This window comes from Pongo abelii, chromosome 3 (assembly GCF_028885655.2).
Source record: "Pongo abelii isolate AG06213 chromosome 3, NHGRI_mPonAbe1-v2.0_pri, whole genome shotgun sequence".
Lineage (NCBI taxonomy): Eukaryota > Metazoa > Chordata > Mammalia > Primates > Hominidae > Pongo > Pongo abelii.
Window position 1 is genome coordinate 123,611,617 of NC_071988.2, and position 18,266 is coordinate 123,629,882.

At 34.7% G+C, this 18,266-nt stretch overlaps 1 protein-coding gene across 1 annotated transcript in view; it reads left to right on the top strand.

Moving 5' to 3' along the window:
- BANK1 (B cell scaffold protein with ankyrin repeats 1) overlaps positions 1–18,266 on the top strand; it is a 306,099-nt gene that overhangs the window by 271,319 nt on the left and 16,514 nt on the right. The window contains exon 11 of the mRNA XM_024246032.3: positions 5,081–5,149. Coding sequence (XP_024101800.2) covers positions 5,081–5,149 — 69 coding nt within the window. The remainder of the gene's footprint in view (positions 1–5,080; positions 5,150–18,266) is intronic.

Here is an 18,266-nt window from a genome sequence, read left to right on the forward strand (position 1 = left end):
GCAAATGAAAACGATTTGTGTTCTACTCTGGTAAAAGTTAGGTCCCTTAGTAGTAGAAAAAAAATTTATAGTGGGATTTCCCAAATCTTCCTTTAGGAGATGCTTTCAATGATGACACTTCTATCAAACAAAGTTTTTGTTACAACTTGAAAGGAAAATTAATGTTTTCTCCTCTGGAAACTAAAGCATTTATTAATACCACCACTGAATTGGAATTTTTACACCATTTTCCTTCATGCAGCAACTTGTTTTCCAACTTTCCATCTCTGCTTATCTGAATAGTAAGCCGTAACCCAAGTCAGTGATCTCATATATTCTGGCTGACCATTTACAGATTCTTCTTAAAAAAATAATGCCACAACTCCACCTACATATGACTGCCATGCAGTAAACCGGTTTCAGGTGAAAGATTTTTATACTATGTGGCTGATGTGGCTGTCTGTGTCCACACCTTCTTGAATGTACCCGTTGAAATGTAATGGCCTGTATTTGATAAGGTTTCTCAAGTTAATAACCTATAAATACTGCTAGCACAATTAAATGGTGGCTTTGAACTGACTGGAGCACTCAGTCTCTCGGTGATTTTGCAAAGAGGCTACCTACATACATCTTTCCTCTAAGCTTCAGATTAGTCAATATGACTGCTTATAGGGTTAAAACATTCTGTTTCCTGTATTTGCTGGCTAGACAAAGGGGTTATTTACACTGTAGTTGCTTGTTTGTTTGTTTTTACTTTATTGAGCCTTTTTGTGATTAGATTTAAACAGTATAAATTGGGAAGCTGGGGGAAACAAGGCAGGAAGAATAGAGAGCTACAAGGATTGAGTTATGATTCTGACCCTTCCTGATGGTTCCTCATCCCTATCCCCTCTTATCAGTAGGCACTAATGGCACATTTGATCTTTATTTAAATGAACACACCAAAACAGAGGACAGTATGAAAACTATGACTGTGTCTTATTTACCTTTGCACCCTCAGGACTTGGCTATGTAGTTAGCAACCTAATGAAAGGTGTTTTGGTGAAAAATAAACACACTGCTACCATCCTGTACGGTATCATCCCCTGAAAGCCCAGAGCACAGTATGAATCTATGTATTTTATTTTATATAAAATCTCTATTTTGAAGCATTATCATCAATGATAGCTGTACAGCTCTAAATAACATTTCACTGTTCACATCTAATGGACAACCGTCAAGGGGTTTGTGGTTTATCATTCACAAAATGAATGTTGTTGTTAATTGCACAGGTTTTTATCACTATAGCCACTTATGAAATAATTCAAAATAAGATTTATCAGATTTTCTAAGAAGGGCAGCTATGGAAGGGTCCCTTTGCTTGAAATAGACCGCAAATGAGGTTGACATGAAAAATATTCTCACAGATGCAGCCTGCAAACACAAGTAGTGCAAGTGAACTTATTAAATTTCACCTTCTCCACCTCCACTGCTCTTCTGCTAGTTCTGCTTTGCTTAACATTTTGAATATTTAATGATATGCTAATTTTTCCATTCAATGTCATATTCTAGAGAAAATTTTACAGAAGTCATTCTACCAATGTTTAAAATAAAAAAGGGTGTTATTTGGGAAATTTGTATTCTTTGGGATTATTTTAAACCTCAAAAATTGTTTTGTTTTGTCTGTGGACTTTTTATGTTTAAAGGTAGTGACAACAACTAATAATGCATTCATATTTCTTTCTTCTCAAATTTCAGTTTTAGGTTGGAGGAGAAAAATAAGATTTCACTGGGGAGAGAGTCAGCAAAGTTGACATATATCCTAATTACTTTGATAGCATGTTTTGAACATTTATGAGGTAAATTTTTTAAGAATTCAAACACATAGGGAAAGGATTGTCTCAATATATGATAAAAAATTACCACTGGCCTGTGATTTAAAACTTTCTCATTTTTATGTTAGTCTAAGCCCCCCAGGTTATAAATAATATTTTCCTCAAAACATAGCACTCTACTTAAATTCATACTCACTTAAGAATTTTTCCCAGCACCATTGGACCTGGAGTGTCTTGGGAAACAAGAATTGGTAACATCTCAGAACATTAGAGCTGAGTGAAACATTAGAGATCGTCACATCTAAGCCCTAAATTTATTGGCAAGAAAATAAAGGCCAGAAGGGTATTGGGGAGAAAGAGGGAAAAGCCCTTTTTCCATGTCACTCATGTGGTTGACATGAAGAGAAAACTATGCCCATCTTCTGTGCCAAGTTGGCTAGTATTTTGGTATACAACTTTTTGGTTACAATACGTTTAAAACAAATTCTCGTCTAACTAACCACAACTCTTGCTTTACAAAATAATGTACTTTTGTATATAAATCTGAGTGACCTATAACCCTACACTCAGTTCTCACCCTATTATGGATTTTATATCTACCTCTTATAAAGGTGGTGTGGGGTGGCTGAACATAGTAAATATAAAGTATATAAAGTCTTTTAGAACAAAGGTTTTGCTAGTTTAAGCAATTTTAAATGTTTCAGCTAATAGGAACTATAAAAATAGAAAGATGAACAGATTCTGAACTTTTACTTGTATCTATTCTAATGGAATATGTGTCCTTGACAGGTGTGTTTGCTTCAGTGATAATTTTGATGGGCTAGTGCTTTCTTCAGGAAATAAGATAGAATAGGTCTTTTCCCAAGGTTGCCTCATATTTAAAAATACCTCCCCAACTGAAAGCAATGAGAAGACAGTGTGTTTGGCAATATGCTAATTGCTAGTTGTTTTCTTTTTAGAAAGTGAGACTCATCTGTAGGTGGGAGAAAGGGAACCTAGAGGTATGGGTGCAGCTGCAGGTGAATTAAAAGAGAACTCAGAGGTGGGTAAAACAGGTAGAGGGAACCTTTAAACTCTGGGCATGACCTACTACACCTCTGCTTTTAAAGAGTCCTATTATCAGCATTTTCACAATTACCCCACTCATGGTATCCTACAGCCTCATCTCAACAGTCGGCCCTTGTCCCCAGCTGTTCCGAATATAAGCCCTGGTGAAATCGCGACAATAAATATCCTTGTAACTTCTTAATCTAGTAACTGAAAGAGAGCATTTATTTGTTTAACATTTATTGTTATTTCACACAGGCTGAGCATTTGTTATCAGCAAAAAGGATTCCAGTAACATATAGGGTGTAAAGTGATTTGTAACAAATTAATGCCAAAAAGCTGGAAAAATAATTTCATTTCCAAGTACTTTGTAGCTTCAAACCTCAGCAGAATTTTAAAACATCAATTAATGTAATTTTTATTTGAAGAATTTATTGTCTGAATACATCTTTGGGTTCAGGTCATTTCCCATATTAATGATGCCAGCTTTTTCTTTTTAAACATTCTCAGTTATATCTTAACAATATTGGCAAAAAAGCATAGAGACCACATGTTCTTAAAATTTTTAAAGCATTGCATTTTAAAGACTTTTAAAACTAGCAAATAGAAAAAAATCAAGTACCTCTTACATTTATTTTAATATCCTAACATATATTCATACACTATATATTCCTCAATATATTTTATTTTAGGAAAAATGTAAGTAAGCCACAAACCCAGAACTTGCCAGTTAGTTATATTTAGCATGTTTTCCATGTACTAACTTGAAGCAGAAAACTGGTTTTCAACCAAAAATATGATTTTATGTGTATACTTTTTCTCAAACACATTAAACTTTGAAACATATTTTGCCTCTTCTGTTTAAAAGAGCACAGTTGAAGGGAGTACTCTTTGTCTTGACAGCATCTGGCAAATTATACATTTTTAATAACTAATTTTTGATCAGATGGGGGGAAATTTTCATCTAAAAAACATCTCCGGGGTTAATCACAGATATGTCCTTGATCTTATATTGGTTTAAAGAATATTAAAACCAAAGACCGAAATCTAGGGTAACTGTCGGGGTGTTTCTGCCAATCACAGTGGTCCAGCACCATCCGGTTAAAACACATTCACTCCCACAGGCCTCAGCTCAATTATCCCAGGAAATTCTGTCGAACTGCTAAAAGGAACAAGAGATACAACTGTGTTGGAAATGTTCTAAGTTTCCTTTTAATCCTCTCCCTCTATCTCCTTCTTTACCTTTATAAGAGAATAGTTATGGAGGGGAAGAGGCAGTAGTGCTGTAAGGAACCACGCAATAGATTGAAGTTCAAGGCTTCTGGGTTTAAACCACATCTCTGCTAACAACAACTCTGAGATCATTGCAAAATTACATAGCCTTTTTACAAGTTAGTTACTTCCAACTCCCTCATCTATAAACATATGAGGTTGGACTAAATATCCAAAGCCTTTTCCAGTTCCCAAACCCTGTAATTCACACTGCCCATAAAAAATAAATGTAACTCTGGGATGTTCATTTTCTAAAGTAAAGTTGTAAAGAGTCTGGACTTTTTTATTAACAAATGCCAGAAGCTATATGGAACTTTGTGGGTCCTCAATAAATATCAAACAATCAATTTTATCTTTCATCTGCAAAATGGGGTGAGTAATGCTGACTTGTCTCCCAGAATTTCATGTGAGAAATAATAAATGAGAACAAAGCACTTTTCAGATAATGAAGTAATTCAAATAAGCTGTTTTAATAAGTCTGCAGTCTAGATAGATGATGCAAGAATAAAGTGTCTTTTTTATTATTACATCTGTGAAATACAAGAGTCTTTTTACCTATTTAAGGAGAAACAGTCATTATCCTTGCTTATCATCAGAAAGTCAGCATGGGTAGTTTCTGTGCAAATGGAAATTTTCGTATGATTTTAACATTTATCGCTTTTAACAGAATGCAGCTTTTATTCTTACCTGATATCAAAATGGAATCATATCTTGATTTAAATAGTTTAATGAGGCATTGCATCAGCATTATACTACTCTGCTCAATGAAAATGCTTTCTGAAATGACTGATAAGCTGCACAAATGAGAAAATTGTAAATTTGATAATCTTCCTACTCAAAAGTAACACAATTCAGGAACTGATACTCAGGAAAATGATATATTGCATTCTCGCTTCCTGGAGACTTCTACAGTATGGATTTTTTGAACATTTATGTTCAGTAAATAATATGTTCTATATTTTTTACAGTGTTTCAACAAAAGACAGCCAAAAGACAATCTGATGATGACAAGCTCCGTGGTCTTCCTAAGAAACAAGGTACTAACACTAACTTCAGTCTATTTAGTAATCTCTAGGTAAAATATCAAGAAATCTTATGAATACTGAATAACGCCTCCTAGGACAGAAGTATGTAATTGTGTGCTTTATAAATCTTACTCATCTCACACAATATAATTTTGCCATAATAGAATTAATACAAGAAAATTATTTTAATTAACAAAGGCATGAAATGGCCTTATCAGAATGTTTGTGGTAGTGTTGTCGATGTTATCATTAGGGTTCCAGGAAGGTCAAGTAAGAAAAATTCTCTAAGATGCATCAGAGGCTGTGTTTTCATAGACCTATAAGGGAAGCCTCTGGAACCTCACTTGGTAGGAGTGGCAAATGATTTGATTCCTCCAAAGAAAGGGGCTAGCGTGAGTTTTCTATGGTTTACACTAAATGCCAATCAAAGACTGCATCCTTTTCAACTGTTCTCTCGCCTTCAGCACTTGATCTAACATTTCTTGAACAATTATTTGTTATGCAGAGAAGAGCTGAAAACTGTAGCCACAGAAACATCTTCCACAGACAGAATATTTTCTGCCTCCAGTTTTCCCTGAAATGTTTGTCTTCTGCTGAAAAGAAAGACTCTAGCACATTATGTATTGTGATTTTTTGTCTGACAATAAGGCCTTATTCAATGTTCAAAAATGAAAAACATTAAAGGTGGCAGAGTTAGGGGGTAACATTAGCTGCCCATGATAATGAATGTGTATATACAGGCCCATCTTTGAAATAACTTCAGTCCAAACTAATATTTCCTTGAAAATGGTGCCAGTAAATTGTTGAAAGAGACACTGGAATAAAACCAGGAAATTATTTCACAGCAACTACTAACCACTCCCAATCAGGCTCCTTTTTTGCCATTGTGAAGATGGCTGGGAATGGATTGCACCAAATTCTAACACCCACTGAACTATTAAATACAGACCTTCAATGGACCTGCTCCTAGGACATTATGAATCATCCTTCAAACAAGGGTGCATTCTTAAATGAGTGATCCTCACCCATCACTTCAAGTGGCATTTTTTCACAACAGCAAGGTGGTACTTAGATCATCTTCCAATTAATACATGGTGTTCGAATGCAACACATGATGAAGCTGAACTTTTATTCTCTCATGAAACATTTGAATACACTGCTTGTAAATTTACATGCAAAAAACTCTTTATTTGACAGTTTTCCATTTTTAGTGATTTCATATTTAAGGAGAAAGATAGATCTTTTTTAAGTCTACTATTATCCTCCCACTGTGCCTTTAGCTCTCTCAAGAAATAAATGCAAAGCTCCATGTAAGATCATTGTACAATTAGGATCAGAACAGCTACAAAAGAATTAAACGAAGTAGATAAGATTATTTCTACCTGGCCTCCCCTACATACCTCACAGAGCTTTGGAAAGAATGAAGAAAGGAGATGCTTTGAGCTTTTTGGGAGAAAAATCCCTGAAGTGTTTTTCTTATAAATTTTTCAATTACCATGTTTTTAATTAAATTATGTTAGAATTAAAGGGAAAATGCAAAGAAGGCCACAGGAGATGAAGAGAAATGATGAGTATCAAGTGTAATGAAGAGATCCTTGGAATGTTTGATCTTATCAATTATCCTTCTGGCTGTCCCGCAGAGCGTAATGCAAGGAAGGGCTGCTAGTATCTGTTAAGCTTAGAAGAGCCCTGTCATTATTCTACCATGTATAGACAATTAGTACCCATCTGCCCACAGAAAAAGGGAAGGAGAGGGTGGTAAAGGGAAACGAGGACCTAATTATGCAATATTGTATTGATTACTATCTGTCCATATCTTGTTACCTAATTTGCATAATCAAGGTCAATTACCTCTAGATTTTTAAAAATTCTGTAGGGACTCAGATACTAACATTTTAATCATATTTTGTCTGTTATATTTTTTCTGTGTACGTACTTAAATCCAGCTTACTGATGATATTTTTGATCAGTCATCTTAGAGCAGTTTCCTTAGATTCCTTTATTCCTGAACATCAGTAATGTACCAGAATGGAACAGCATATTGTTTTATTTGTAAGGACTAAGGGAACATCAATCCTTATCAAATGTTTCTTTAAAAACCTCCCTGATGACTATAGTGTGCAGGGAAATCAGCAGTTAGCATGAAAAAAAGATAATTTGGAATACTTAGTAATGAAAGAATTAAGTACCTAAATACCTAACAAGGCTGATTTCATCCAACCATATTTCTCTGAACTGTTGCAGATATTATGATCATTCAGTCCATGTAACATACTACGCAATGAAAACTGCTTATTACCTAATTAATGAATATTCTTCAAATATCCTGGGATTTCATGGTGTACTAGGAAAAGCAGTACATACTTCACCAGTGATAATCTCTTTATTTGGTAGAACAATAAAAAGGGCCTTTTATATAATGTTTGTCAAAGGCAAGATTTTCTAAAAGGACTAGACAAGTTCTCTAAAGAAGGTAAAAAGGAATTATTATTTAACTCTTCCTCTATATGCTGGAGGGAAAAGGGATTATGAGAGCCAACTATTTTCCCATTGAAAGTATAAGCATTTCAAATGCACTAAGTTTAAGACTGGCAAGGGATTGCCAGGAAGTTACATTATTGCTAAGTCAAGGAATTTTCCTAAGGAAGAAAAAAAAAATTAATTGGCACCATTTCCATGGAAACTCAACAGATTCTTCAACTCAGTTTTCACATTTTGAAAAAATGTAAGGAAAAATGCTGAGGACTTTGGATCACTGATAAAATTTTCCACCAAAACAGTTTTAAAGTCAATTTTCCCAATTTGGATTTGAAATTAGAAAATGCTAAGGAGTGCTATCATAGATGAATAAGCTGCCACTTCACTTCCATCCTCCTTCCCAAAATTGAGCTTTACAGAGCAGTCAAGGGTTTGTTCTTCAATGCTACCAGCCAGAGAACTGCATTTGCCAGTGTGGAGTTGATCAGGATTTTGAAGTCTGGCTTATGTTATCGAAGCTCACAGAGGACTGATTCATACCCCCAATTCCAATCATTAAACCTATAATAAGGGAAGATGGCTTTCCAGTGACTAGATTGCTTGCATTATTTGGTCTCTGCCAGATAATAAAGTTTCTATAAAATATACTTAGTCATTAGAAGATTTCTAAGTGAACATGATCAAGTCAAAAATGTTGAAAGAATTTAAGGGCTCCTTATTCAAAGATGGAAATATCTGGCTAATTTTCCCTGTTTTACAAAATCATATATAGTCTAGGGTCAAGTTGGTTCACATCTTGGACTGTACAGAAGGGCCTTTTCTATCTATATCAAGATCATCCCCATCTTACCATGGATATGACACATGGCAAATGATGAGGTTCAAGCATTCTTAACAAGCTGCCTCCCTGTAATCATAGATTACATCCACAGATCTCCTCAGCCATATAGTCAAATAAACCTTATCAAGGGTGTGTTGTTGCTCTCACTCTTAGAGGGCAAACGGTTAGTGTAGGCAGCTAGGCAGACACGAGCAGGGCAGGAGAGGGCCACCCACCCAGGAATGTCAGACGACCACCAGGTGGTGGTTAGGTAGTTGTTAAACTGTCTCTTTAAAACCATAATTGGTCACAGCCAGTGCCAGCGAAAGGCAGTCTCTTAATAGACATAAAACACCTGAAGCTGGTCATCAGCAGCTTCCCAGTAAGATCTCAGGAGTTGGGCAAGTGGGCGCAAGCACATGCAGTAAGAGGCAAAATGGTAGGGTTTAACTGGTATATGACTTTTCTCTAGGCATGCTCAACTGGTAAGGGAAAAACACCTAAATGAGCATATGCACAACTTCAGTAAACATACTGCACTTGCGGCTCCTCCCAAGTGCTGGCAGGGCACTGCATTTGCAGATAGCCCACCCCAAGGAAAAACCAAGGCAGGAGAGACACTAACCCCATAACCATACCAATCTTTAAAACCTCATGTCAAGTGTTGAACAGTGCACTTGGATCTCTCAAGTTGCCCACTTGGCCCTCTTCCGAGTGTACCTTAGTTCCTTTCATTCCTGCTCTAAAACCTTTTAATAAACTTTCAATACTACTGTATCTAAAACTTGCCTTGCTCTCTCTTGTGCCTTATGCCCCTCAGCCGAATTCGTGCCTCCAAAGAGGCAAGAATCAAGTTGCTGCAGATCTGTACGGATTGGCTGTTGCTAACAAAACCGTGTCTTTGAAGGGTAAGGTTCTGTGGGTAGGAGGAGCACATCCACCCTAACCAACTGCCTATACCAGTCACTTCCAACTCTAGATGAGCATAAGAATTATTTGCAGAGCTTTTAAACTTTGGTTGCCTAAGCCCTACCTTAGATATGGACTAAAAGTCGAATAGATGAGATAGTAACCAGCAATAATCTCAAAATCAACATGTAAAAAAATCCCACCAAAAGAAACTATGTTTCAGAGACCACATGTGGTCAAATTTGGCCCCTAAGTAAATTATATTTTAACAATAATCCACACAATATAATTTAAAACTTTTGCCAGCATTTAAGACCATGCTTCCTGAAATATTCAAATTTCCAACCACTCCCTATTATATAAATGTATAACTTGCAACAAATGACTATTACCATTTGTTATCATGCTTTCTGTGTTGTTTTCTTATATTTGGAACACATTTCTCTAAAGTCATAATTCTATCAAAAGTGAGTAAGGGGATATAAAGAGAGTCAGGTTATGAAAAAAAATGAAAGAACATATTTATTTTTGCTAATGAAAAGTATTCAAATGTATTTAATAAGCAGGTACTAAATCTTATTTGCTCAGTAATTTTATCTGCATGGCCCCTATAGGCTTATGAGCTTGTAACCCCTAGTATAGTCCCTGCCCACCAATTCCTCACTCCAGACTACAAAATCATTATTCGCTGGTCTTTTGTAGGGCAGGAGTGTGCCTACTCATGGGAAGGAGGTAGTCAGGCAACATATCCTTTCTGTGTTCTATAAGTGTGCATTGCTGTAGCACTTTGATAAATGTTAAATAATAAAATTGTCTAGAAGCAGGAGACCTGGAGAAATGGGGAAGATATTACCCTTACATGGAGAAAAGAGAATGCTGATCTCTGACGTATTTTCATCAGGCTGTTTTTGCCAGTACTGGATATATTAAACAGAAAAGAGGGAAAATTGTCAAAATGTGGTCATTTGTACTCCATAAAAGAATAATGGCCTCAGTTCCCTTTTCCAGTATACTTACATTTCCATTTGTCATATTGCTCACAAAAGTTTTTTGTTGTTGTTAAAGTCGTACCTTGAAAATTTTGTGTAATAGCTCAGTTTTTGTCTAAAATAGCAATATGTTAGCAACCCACAGTGTTGTCTCTCAGAAATGAAATCAAAGCACACACAAAAAAGATGAAATTCTTAATAATAGGGAGAACAAAGACTGGAAAATAAGCTTACTGGAATCTAGAACTAATTCTAATTAATTCTAAGGTTGAGAAAAGTTAATTGAGACAAATTAAAAAATCAGTAGTCTACCCCTACTGTCTATGAAACAAATCAGTCCTTTGCTCATAATAGAAGGTAGAAAGATATTTAATCCCTCCCTTACCTCCTGACCCCAGCTACCTCTCTGCTACATAAATGTTAATTTTTACAAGTGTTCTGTGTCCCAGCTCTGATCTTTCCATATACATGCAGAAAATATTCCTTCCAGTTGAAAGTGGGGGTAGGAGGGTAATGCTACACTTGGCTGGTCCTGGGACTCTAAAGTAAAGCTCTAAAATGGAGGGATGGGAAGGTCAAGAAGTCTGTTAGAAATTTATGCATGGACTTAGATACATAGTGCCAGGGAATCATGTCCTGTCTCTATCGTGGCAGCTGCATTAGACAAAAGCCTGCTAAATCCTGGGATCTTGAGTTGCAAACTGCACCTATTAAAGTTTTCTGCAGTCCCAGGAATTTGACCTGAACACAAGGAAAGAACCAAAGGACACATAAACACCAAAAGCCTTGGTGAACAGTGATTCCATAGATGTGTTCTTTTTTTCTTTTTCTTTTTCTTTTTTTTTTTTTTTTTTTTTTTTTTTGAGACAGAGTCTCGCTCTGTCGCCAGGCTGGAATAGAGTGACACAATCTCGGCTTACTGCAGCCTCCGCCTCCCGTGTTCATCTGATTCTCCTGCCTTAGCCTCCTGAGTAGCTGGGACTACAGGCGTGTGCCACCACGCCCAGCTAATTTTTGTATTTTTAGTAGAGATAGGGTTTCACCATGTTGGCCAGGATGGTCTCGATCTCTTGACCTCATGATCCACCCACCTCGGCCTCCCAAAGTGCTGGGATTACAGGCATGAGCCACCGTGCCAGAAGGGTTAAAGATGAGAACAAACAAGTAATATGAAAAGTTCATAAACTAAAACTACTCCAGAAGAAGGGAAGGAGAATTTTTTTTGTAAGGACTCAGAATAATTATACTTCTGTTAATGATTTATTTATTTAATGAGTAAGGTTGCCAGATATCGTATCAAAAGCACCAAGCTATCAACATGGAAATAATGGGAAATACACACACACACACACACACACAAAGCACTAAGCACTGAGCATTTTTCAGCTAACAATTCATAACTGCTTAAATAGGAAGCTTTTTATAAATATTTTAACTTTTTCAGAAGTTCTAAGGCAGTATGTGTTAATTTCAACTTAAGTATCCCACTTTCAGGTTCAGTACTAGGCAGTTGGTGATAAAATGCAGGGGCCAAAAAAGAAAATGTCAGAAAAGTTTGAACTCATAAACAAACGGAAAATATGGAGAGGAAATAGCAGCAGAAATTTGAGGTTAGGCTGAGATGAAAGCAAAATATGTGAAAGACATTTCAGATGAGATACCAGAATGAGATTAAACATGTGACATGAAGAAAAGGTATTGACAAGAGGAAGTATGATAAAAATAAAATAAAATAAGAAGCTAAAGTTTCAACAGCAAATTAAAATCCACATTGGTCACAACAAAAGGGACTCACACTAGATGAAAATAAATCAGTGAAGTAGAGAACATATTGAAGAAGGGTTTGTTCTCAGTACGTGGAAAGACCGAAAACAGTAATAAGATGTGGAGAACAGAGATACAACTCAAGTATGACAGGTTTTTTAAAACTAGAATAGAAAATAAGATCAATGACTTTATTAAGCTAATCTTTGGAGAAGTGGGAAGTTGGAGGATGAATAATGCAGATCGAGTGGGCTCACTATGAGACAGGAAAAAGTAAGGAGATTTGCTCATGTTTAAAAGCACCCTAGCAAATCTTTTTGATTATAAGGAAAAAGAAACAATCTTAAAGTATTGAGCAAGTACTTTAACTTACATTTTCTACTAAAATAAATCAAAATCCATTAAAAAATTAGAGAATCTGTGTGACAGAAACTTGAGATAATGGACTACCAAGTTTATTTGAGAAAAAACTGCAACTTAAGAAGTTTATATTTAGTCAGGTATTTTGCTCATGTAAGAAGAAAATAAATATAATAATTTTTGGATATCCAAAATTTTAGAGAAGATAGCCAATCTGTCATTATGAAAGTATTAACCAAAACGTATTCTAACTAATGAGGAATTACACAAAATAAAAAGCTTAAAAAGAAATTACAGTATTAAAATTACTGAAGTAAACTTAAATAATTATTGTAAATTTATTTATAAGACATGAATGTAAAATATTGGTGATAAAGAATAATATGTAATGTAACATAATTATTGCTAATTTAGTAGCAATAATCTGGTTACAATGACCAAATAATATAAAAATACTTAGGAACTAGAAAAAAATGTTTTTTCATTCATTACTTTATTAATAAAAAAAGAAAAAATCTGGAATTTTAAAAAGTAACTACTTTCAAATTCCTTCATATATGTATATATGTATATACAAATACATATATATGTAAGTCTTTATAACCACATACAAAACAAGATTATATATAACAGCAGTCATCACAATAAATTCATATCAGTTAAAACAGTCTCACAGAGCAGTAATAGTCATTGAGGACAAATGGTGTTGTGTTAATCATCTGCATAACGATAGTTCATTAAAACCTCAAAGATATCTTATGAGATATTATTTTCCTTTTTAAAATGGATTGATTATTTGTAACCAAGGACACAGAGCTAAGAAATGGTGGAGGTGAAATTTGAACTCAATTCTGTTATACTCTGAAGACCAAACTTGTAATCACCTTCTGTACTATTTCACATAATCATATTAACAACTCTCACTACAACTTTCCTGAGCTTTAACAGAAGCCTGAAACACGACAAAGCACATTACATGTATTAGCTCCTTTAACTCTTGCAACAACTCTGTTAGAAGGGGATTATTTACCTTCATTTTATAGACAAAGAAACTGGAGTTTACAAAAATGGAATGAGAAAGAGCTTTGAGCCCTCATCTACCTGGCTCCAAATACCATGTTATACAATCTCCCTCATAAAAAGATACAGACTGAAATGTGGACAAAAGACTGTAGCGGCAGAAAAACTCCACCTCTATCTTCTTAGGGTACCAGCCAGGACTGAGAATTAAATTGATGTAAAATAGATTAACAAGAGAAAAGCATAATAGTTTCACATGGCACTGGAGCCCTCAAAGAAAGTGAAGACTCAAAGAAGCAGTTAGTCAGTTACTTAGCTACTGAATTAGACAAAGAATAGTAAACTGTGAAAATGGGGAGGCTTAAAAGATAAGAGTTATTCTAACAAGATCTGTACAGAATTCTCTTAGTCTCAACTTCTCCTCTTTGAAGATAAGGATATTGCTTTTCCTTCTTGTATAGAGTGAGTGTCTTCACCGTGGGAATTTAGTCTTCTGCTTTTGGGAAACAACTGAAAGGTCAGAATCATCTTTCTTGCACCTGCTTTTTTTTCAGTTTAAATAGTTGATGTGCCAGAGTGGTATATTTTTAACTTCTTCAAGCCAAAATAAAACTATGTTCTGCTTTAAAAAGATACATCCCCAAAAATACCAAGGAAATACTCATTAATAAAATTATGTCAAGTGATAAATAAAAAGGAAAAATATCACTAGACTAATGACCAAAGAATGTTTGTATTCATTTTTTTTTGCTTTGAATTTATATATATTTCTTTTTTTATTTTATTTTATTATTATTATACTTTAAGTTTTAGGGCACATGTGCACAATGTGCAGGTTAGTTACATATGTATACATGTGCCATGCTGGTGTGCTGCACCGATTAACTCGTCATTTACATTTTTAACTCAATAGTTAACCAGGATAAGTTTTGCCAGTGAGTTATTTCAAATTCAAATAAGAGAATTTTTATATTATATGAACCATCTCATGGAGTAGAACTATTAATGTACTAGTTATTTTATTTTTAAAAACATGATGATTTCAGTTGATGAAAAAGACAAAATTATTGTTCAACTATTCATAATTTTTTTAAAATCTTATGAAATAAGAAAGAGAATAATTTCTCAACATTATCAGAAATATCTTATTAGTTCAGAAGTAGAGGTATTCGTGTTAGGGATAGGAACAAGATAAGGATACCCACTATTAATATTTTTACTTACCATTATCCTGGAAGTTTCTAGCAACTGCAATAACATGCATCTAAAACAAAACGTGTAATTATTGGGAAGGAGATACTTTCTCCTTTAGTTTTAGATGATATACGTACATGCCAGAAAACTTGAAAACATCAACTATAAGACTCTTAAAAATTATTTTCACTAGCCGTACATAATTAATACATAATTCACTTTTTTATATACCAGAAATATTAGTTTGGCGACATCATGAAAGAAAAGAAATTATTCACTGTAAATTCAAAACACACACAAAAAGTACCTATTAAAAAGATAGAATAATGCTATTTTCCTAATGGGAAATTAAATACTCTCAACTCTTTCTATAATAACTTATACATGTAAGGGAATCCCAGTGATTTTGATAAGATACTTTTCCTTTAGGGAGTGAGATGACAGTTTGAAAGAATGTTTCTAAATTGATAGAGAATATAATTAAGAAGAATTGAAAAGTAATCACTTAGGAAAAAAAAAGATTAGGGCAGGACTAGTGGCCATATGTGATATTAAAGTCTGTTACTTATTCAATGCTTTAAGCTGCAGCACTCAGTGTTATAATGACACAAGAATCACTGGCAATGAGAGAAAGGTTTAGATTATAAAATTATTATAAAGCTTGTGTACTTATTTGAATTGAATAATGCAAAATGCTATCAAAAGTGAAACAGTACAAATACTCCCTCATCCTACTGGTGAGAGTGTATATGACAACACGTTCCAGGAAAGGAGATTGACACTAAGTATACATCAATAGCTTTAAAAGTGATCATACTCAAAAATTATATTTTTATGAGTCTATGCCAACCAAATAAATAATGCAGCCAGTGATTCACATAAAAGACTTAGAAGCTCCAACAACATATAATTGTGGAGAAAAATGGAAACAATAAAAAATCCCTTAGTAAGAGAATGATTAAATACTTTATTGAATATACAAACTTTGGAATATAATGCTCCCATTAAAAACCATTTTTCAAAGAATATTTAATGTCAGGGAAGATTCTTAGGCCACATGACTAAGAGAAAAGAGCAGGAACTATGTCAGTATAACCCTAATTCAGAAAAAAGGAAAGAAATGGATACTTAAAAAGGACCACCAAGACGTTTACGATACCTGTTTCTGAAGAGTATAATAATGAGTGGCAGTTATTTCAGTTTTCAGTACTCTTCTGTATTTTCTAAGTGGTGGGGAAAAAAATCATATTCTAAAATCACAATCATTAAAATAAAACATCAAATACCAGGTGTGGTGGCTCACACCTGTAATCCCAGCACTTTGGGAGGCCACGGCAGGCAGATCACTTGAGGCCAGGAGTTTGAGACCAGCCTGGCCAATATTGCGAGGCCCCATCTTTACTAAAAATACAAAAACTAGCGAGTTATGGTGGCGCATGCCTGTAATCCCGCTACTCAAGAGGCTGAGACAGGAGAATCACTCGAACTCAGGAGGCAGAGATTGCAATGAGCCGAGATCACACCACTGCACTCCAGCCAGGGCGACAGAAGGAGACTGCCTCAAAACAAAAACAAAAACAAAATGAAACAAAACAAAACAAACAAACAAATCTCAAAGAATATATGCAACCCTAAAGTTAAGGAGATGCAGAGGCCTTACTTGGAACTTACAAATAAATCGATAGACCAAGCATCTCCTAATGGACCTGAGCTTATATACCTACCAAGTCCCAAATTAAATAACAAAAAATAACTTAAGATTTAAATCTTTGTCACTAGTTCTCGCTCTCTCTCTCTCTCTCTCTCTCTGTCTTTCTCTGTCTCTTTCTCTTTCTCTCTTTCTCCCTCCCTGTTTCTCTCTCTCTCTCTATTTCTCTCTCTCTCTCTCTCTCTCTTTCTCTCTCTCTCTCTTTCTCTCTTTTTTTTCTTAAGCGATGGTCTGCTCTGTCACCCAGGCTGGAATTCAGTGGCAATCTCAGCTCACTGTAGCCTTGATCTTCCAGGCTCAAGCAATCCTCCCACCTCAGCCTCCCAAGTAGCTGGGACTACAGGCTAATTTTTGTAGACATGGGATCTCTCCATGTTACCCAGGCTGGTCTGGAACTCCTGGGCTCAACCAATCCACCTGCATCAGCCTCCCAAAGTGCCGGGGTTACAGGTGTCAGCCACTGCGCTTGGACCCTAGTTATTTAAGTCCTATTACTGAGAAGTTCTTTCCAAGTGCCATAAACTAATTTGGTATGATGGTACAGTATGGTGTGAGATCACATGATACTTATAGTATGACATAGTACTTACAGCATGGTATATCTGGCATGGATTGAAATGGTATGCATTCCATGGGAAAGCCTATCAATAAAGTGACAGAATTTTTTTATGTTGTAAAAGCAATATATTATTATTATAGAAAGTTGGAGATCATAAGAAAATAGTTACATATGTAATATGGCATCACAATAGAATAACATATATTATCTTTTAAAATTTCTTTTCATGCTTTATTATGTATACAACTTTGATACTGTTAAAATTTTAATGTGTATATAATTTTGTATCCTGCTTTTGTACTTCTTGTAATATAATAAGCACTTTCTATGTTGCCACAATCTTTATTTTTTAAATGACTACATGATTTTTATTAAGTAAATATTTTCTATTTTAATTACTTTTTGTTGGGCAATCAAGTTGTTTTCTTTCAAATTTTCGATAAAGTCTTTCCAGCTGGTCACCTAGTAAATAATTTTAATGAAAAGCCTAATTTACATTCTTACCTAATCTGTAGATTTGTATACTCACTACAATGGGTTGGTTGATGTTTATATGACCAATATTTGATGAAATGTAAATACTTGTAAAGAGAAATTTATTTAAAAGGAATTAATTTTAAAAACTGTAGTTTACCTTAAAGCTCTTACACTAAAAGACAAGAGTCTACCATACATACAGTTAGCTGTCTGACAAATGCTTTTTAATGAAAATTATATTAAATTCATACTAACTCTTCTGAAGGTAAACTAAAAAAAATACAAAATTAGGAAGACAGAAAAGGTTTCATTACTTCCTTTTCCCCATCAAATTGTTATCTAAATGCAATAAAGAAATCTTGTAAACCCTACCAAAAATTACAGGTTGCATGTTTTGGTTTGACTTGTATACCCTTAGGATAAAAGGTAGTAAAGTTCCTAGATCATTTTTCTTTGCAACTTCTCATGCCTAATCCTAATTTATCAAGACAAATGCTTTAATCTCTTTACTCTTAAAAAAAGGTAAAAGCAGATTTATGTAAAAATAGTTTAGTTGTGGACAATTCACTCTCAAGACAATATCTAAGACCTCTGCTGCTCCTAATTTGTTCTTTTGTTCTTTCTGCACAATCATGCAACTGAACACCATACCCCCCCAAAAAAGTCATCTTACTTATATTTTATTAGCTAGATTGATAAATATGAAAGGGTAATTGAAATAAATATTATTAAAAGGAGTTAGTATTTGTTAAATTAAGTTAAACTTGTACATATGGCAAAACTAAAACTGGTACGGTTTTCTGGGAAAACATTCCTTGAGCTAACTTCCAGAACAGCAGAAAATCCAGCTG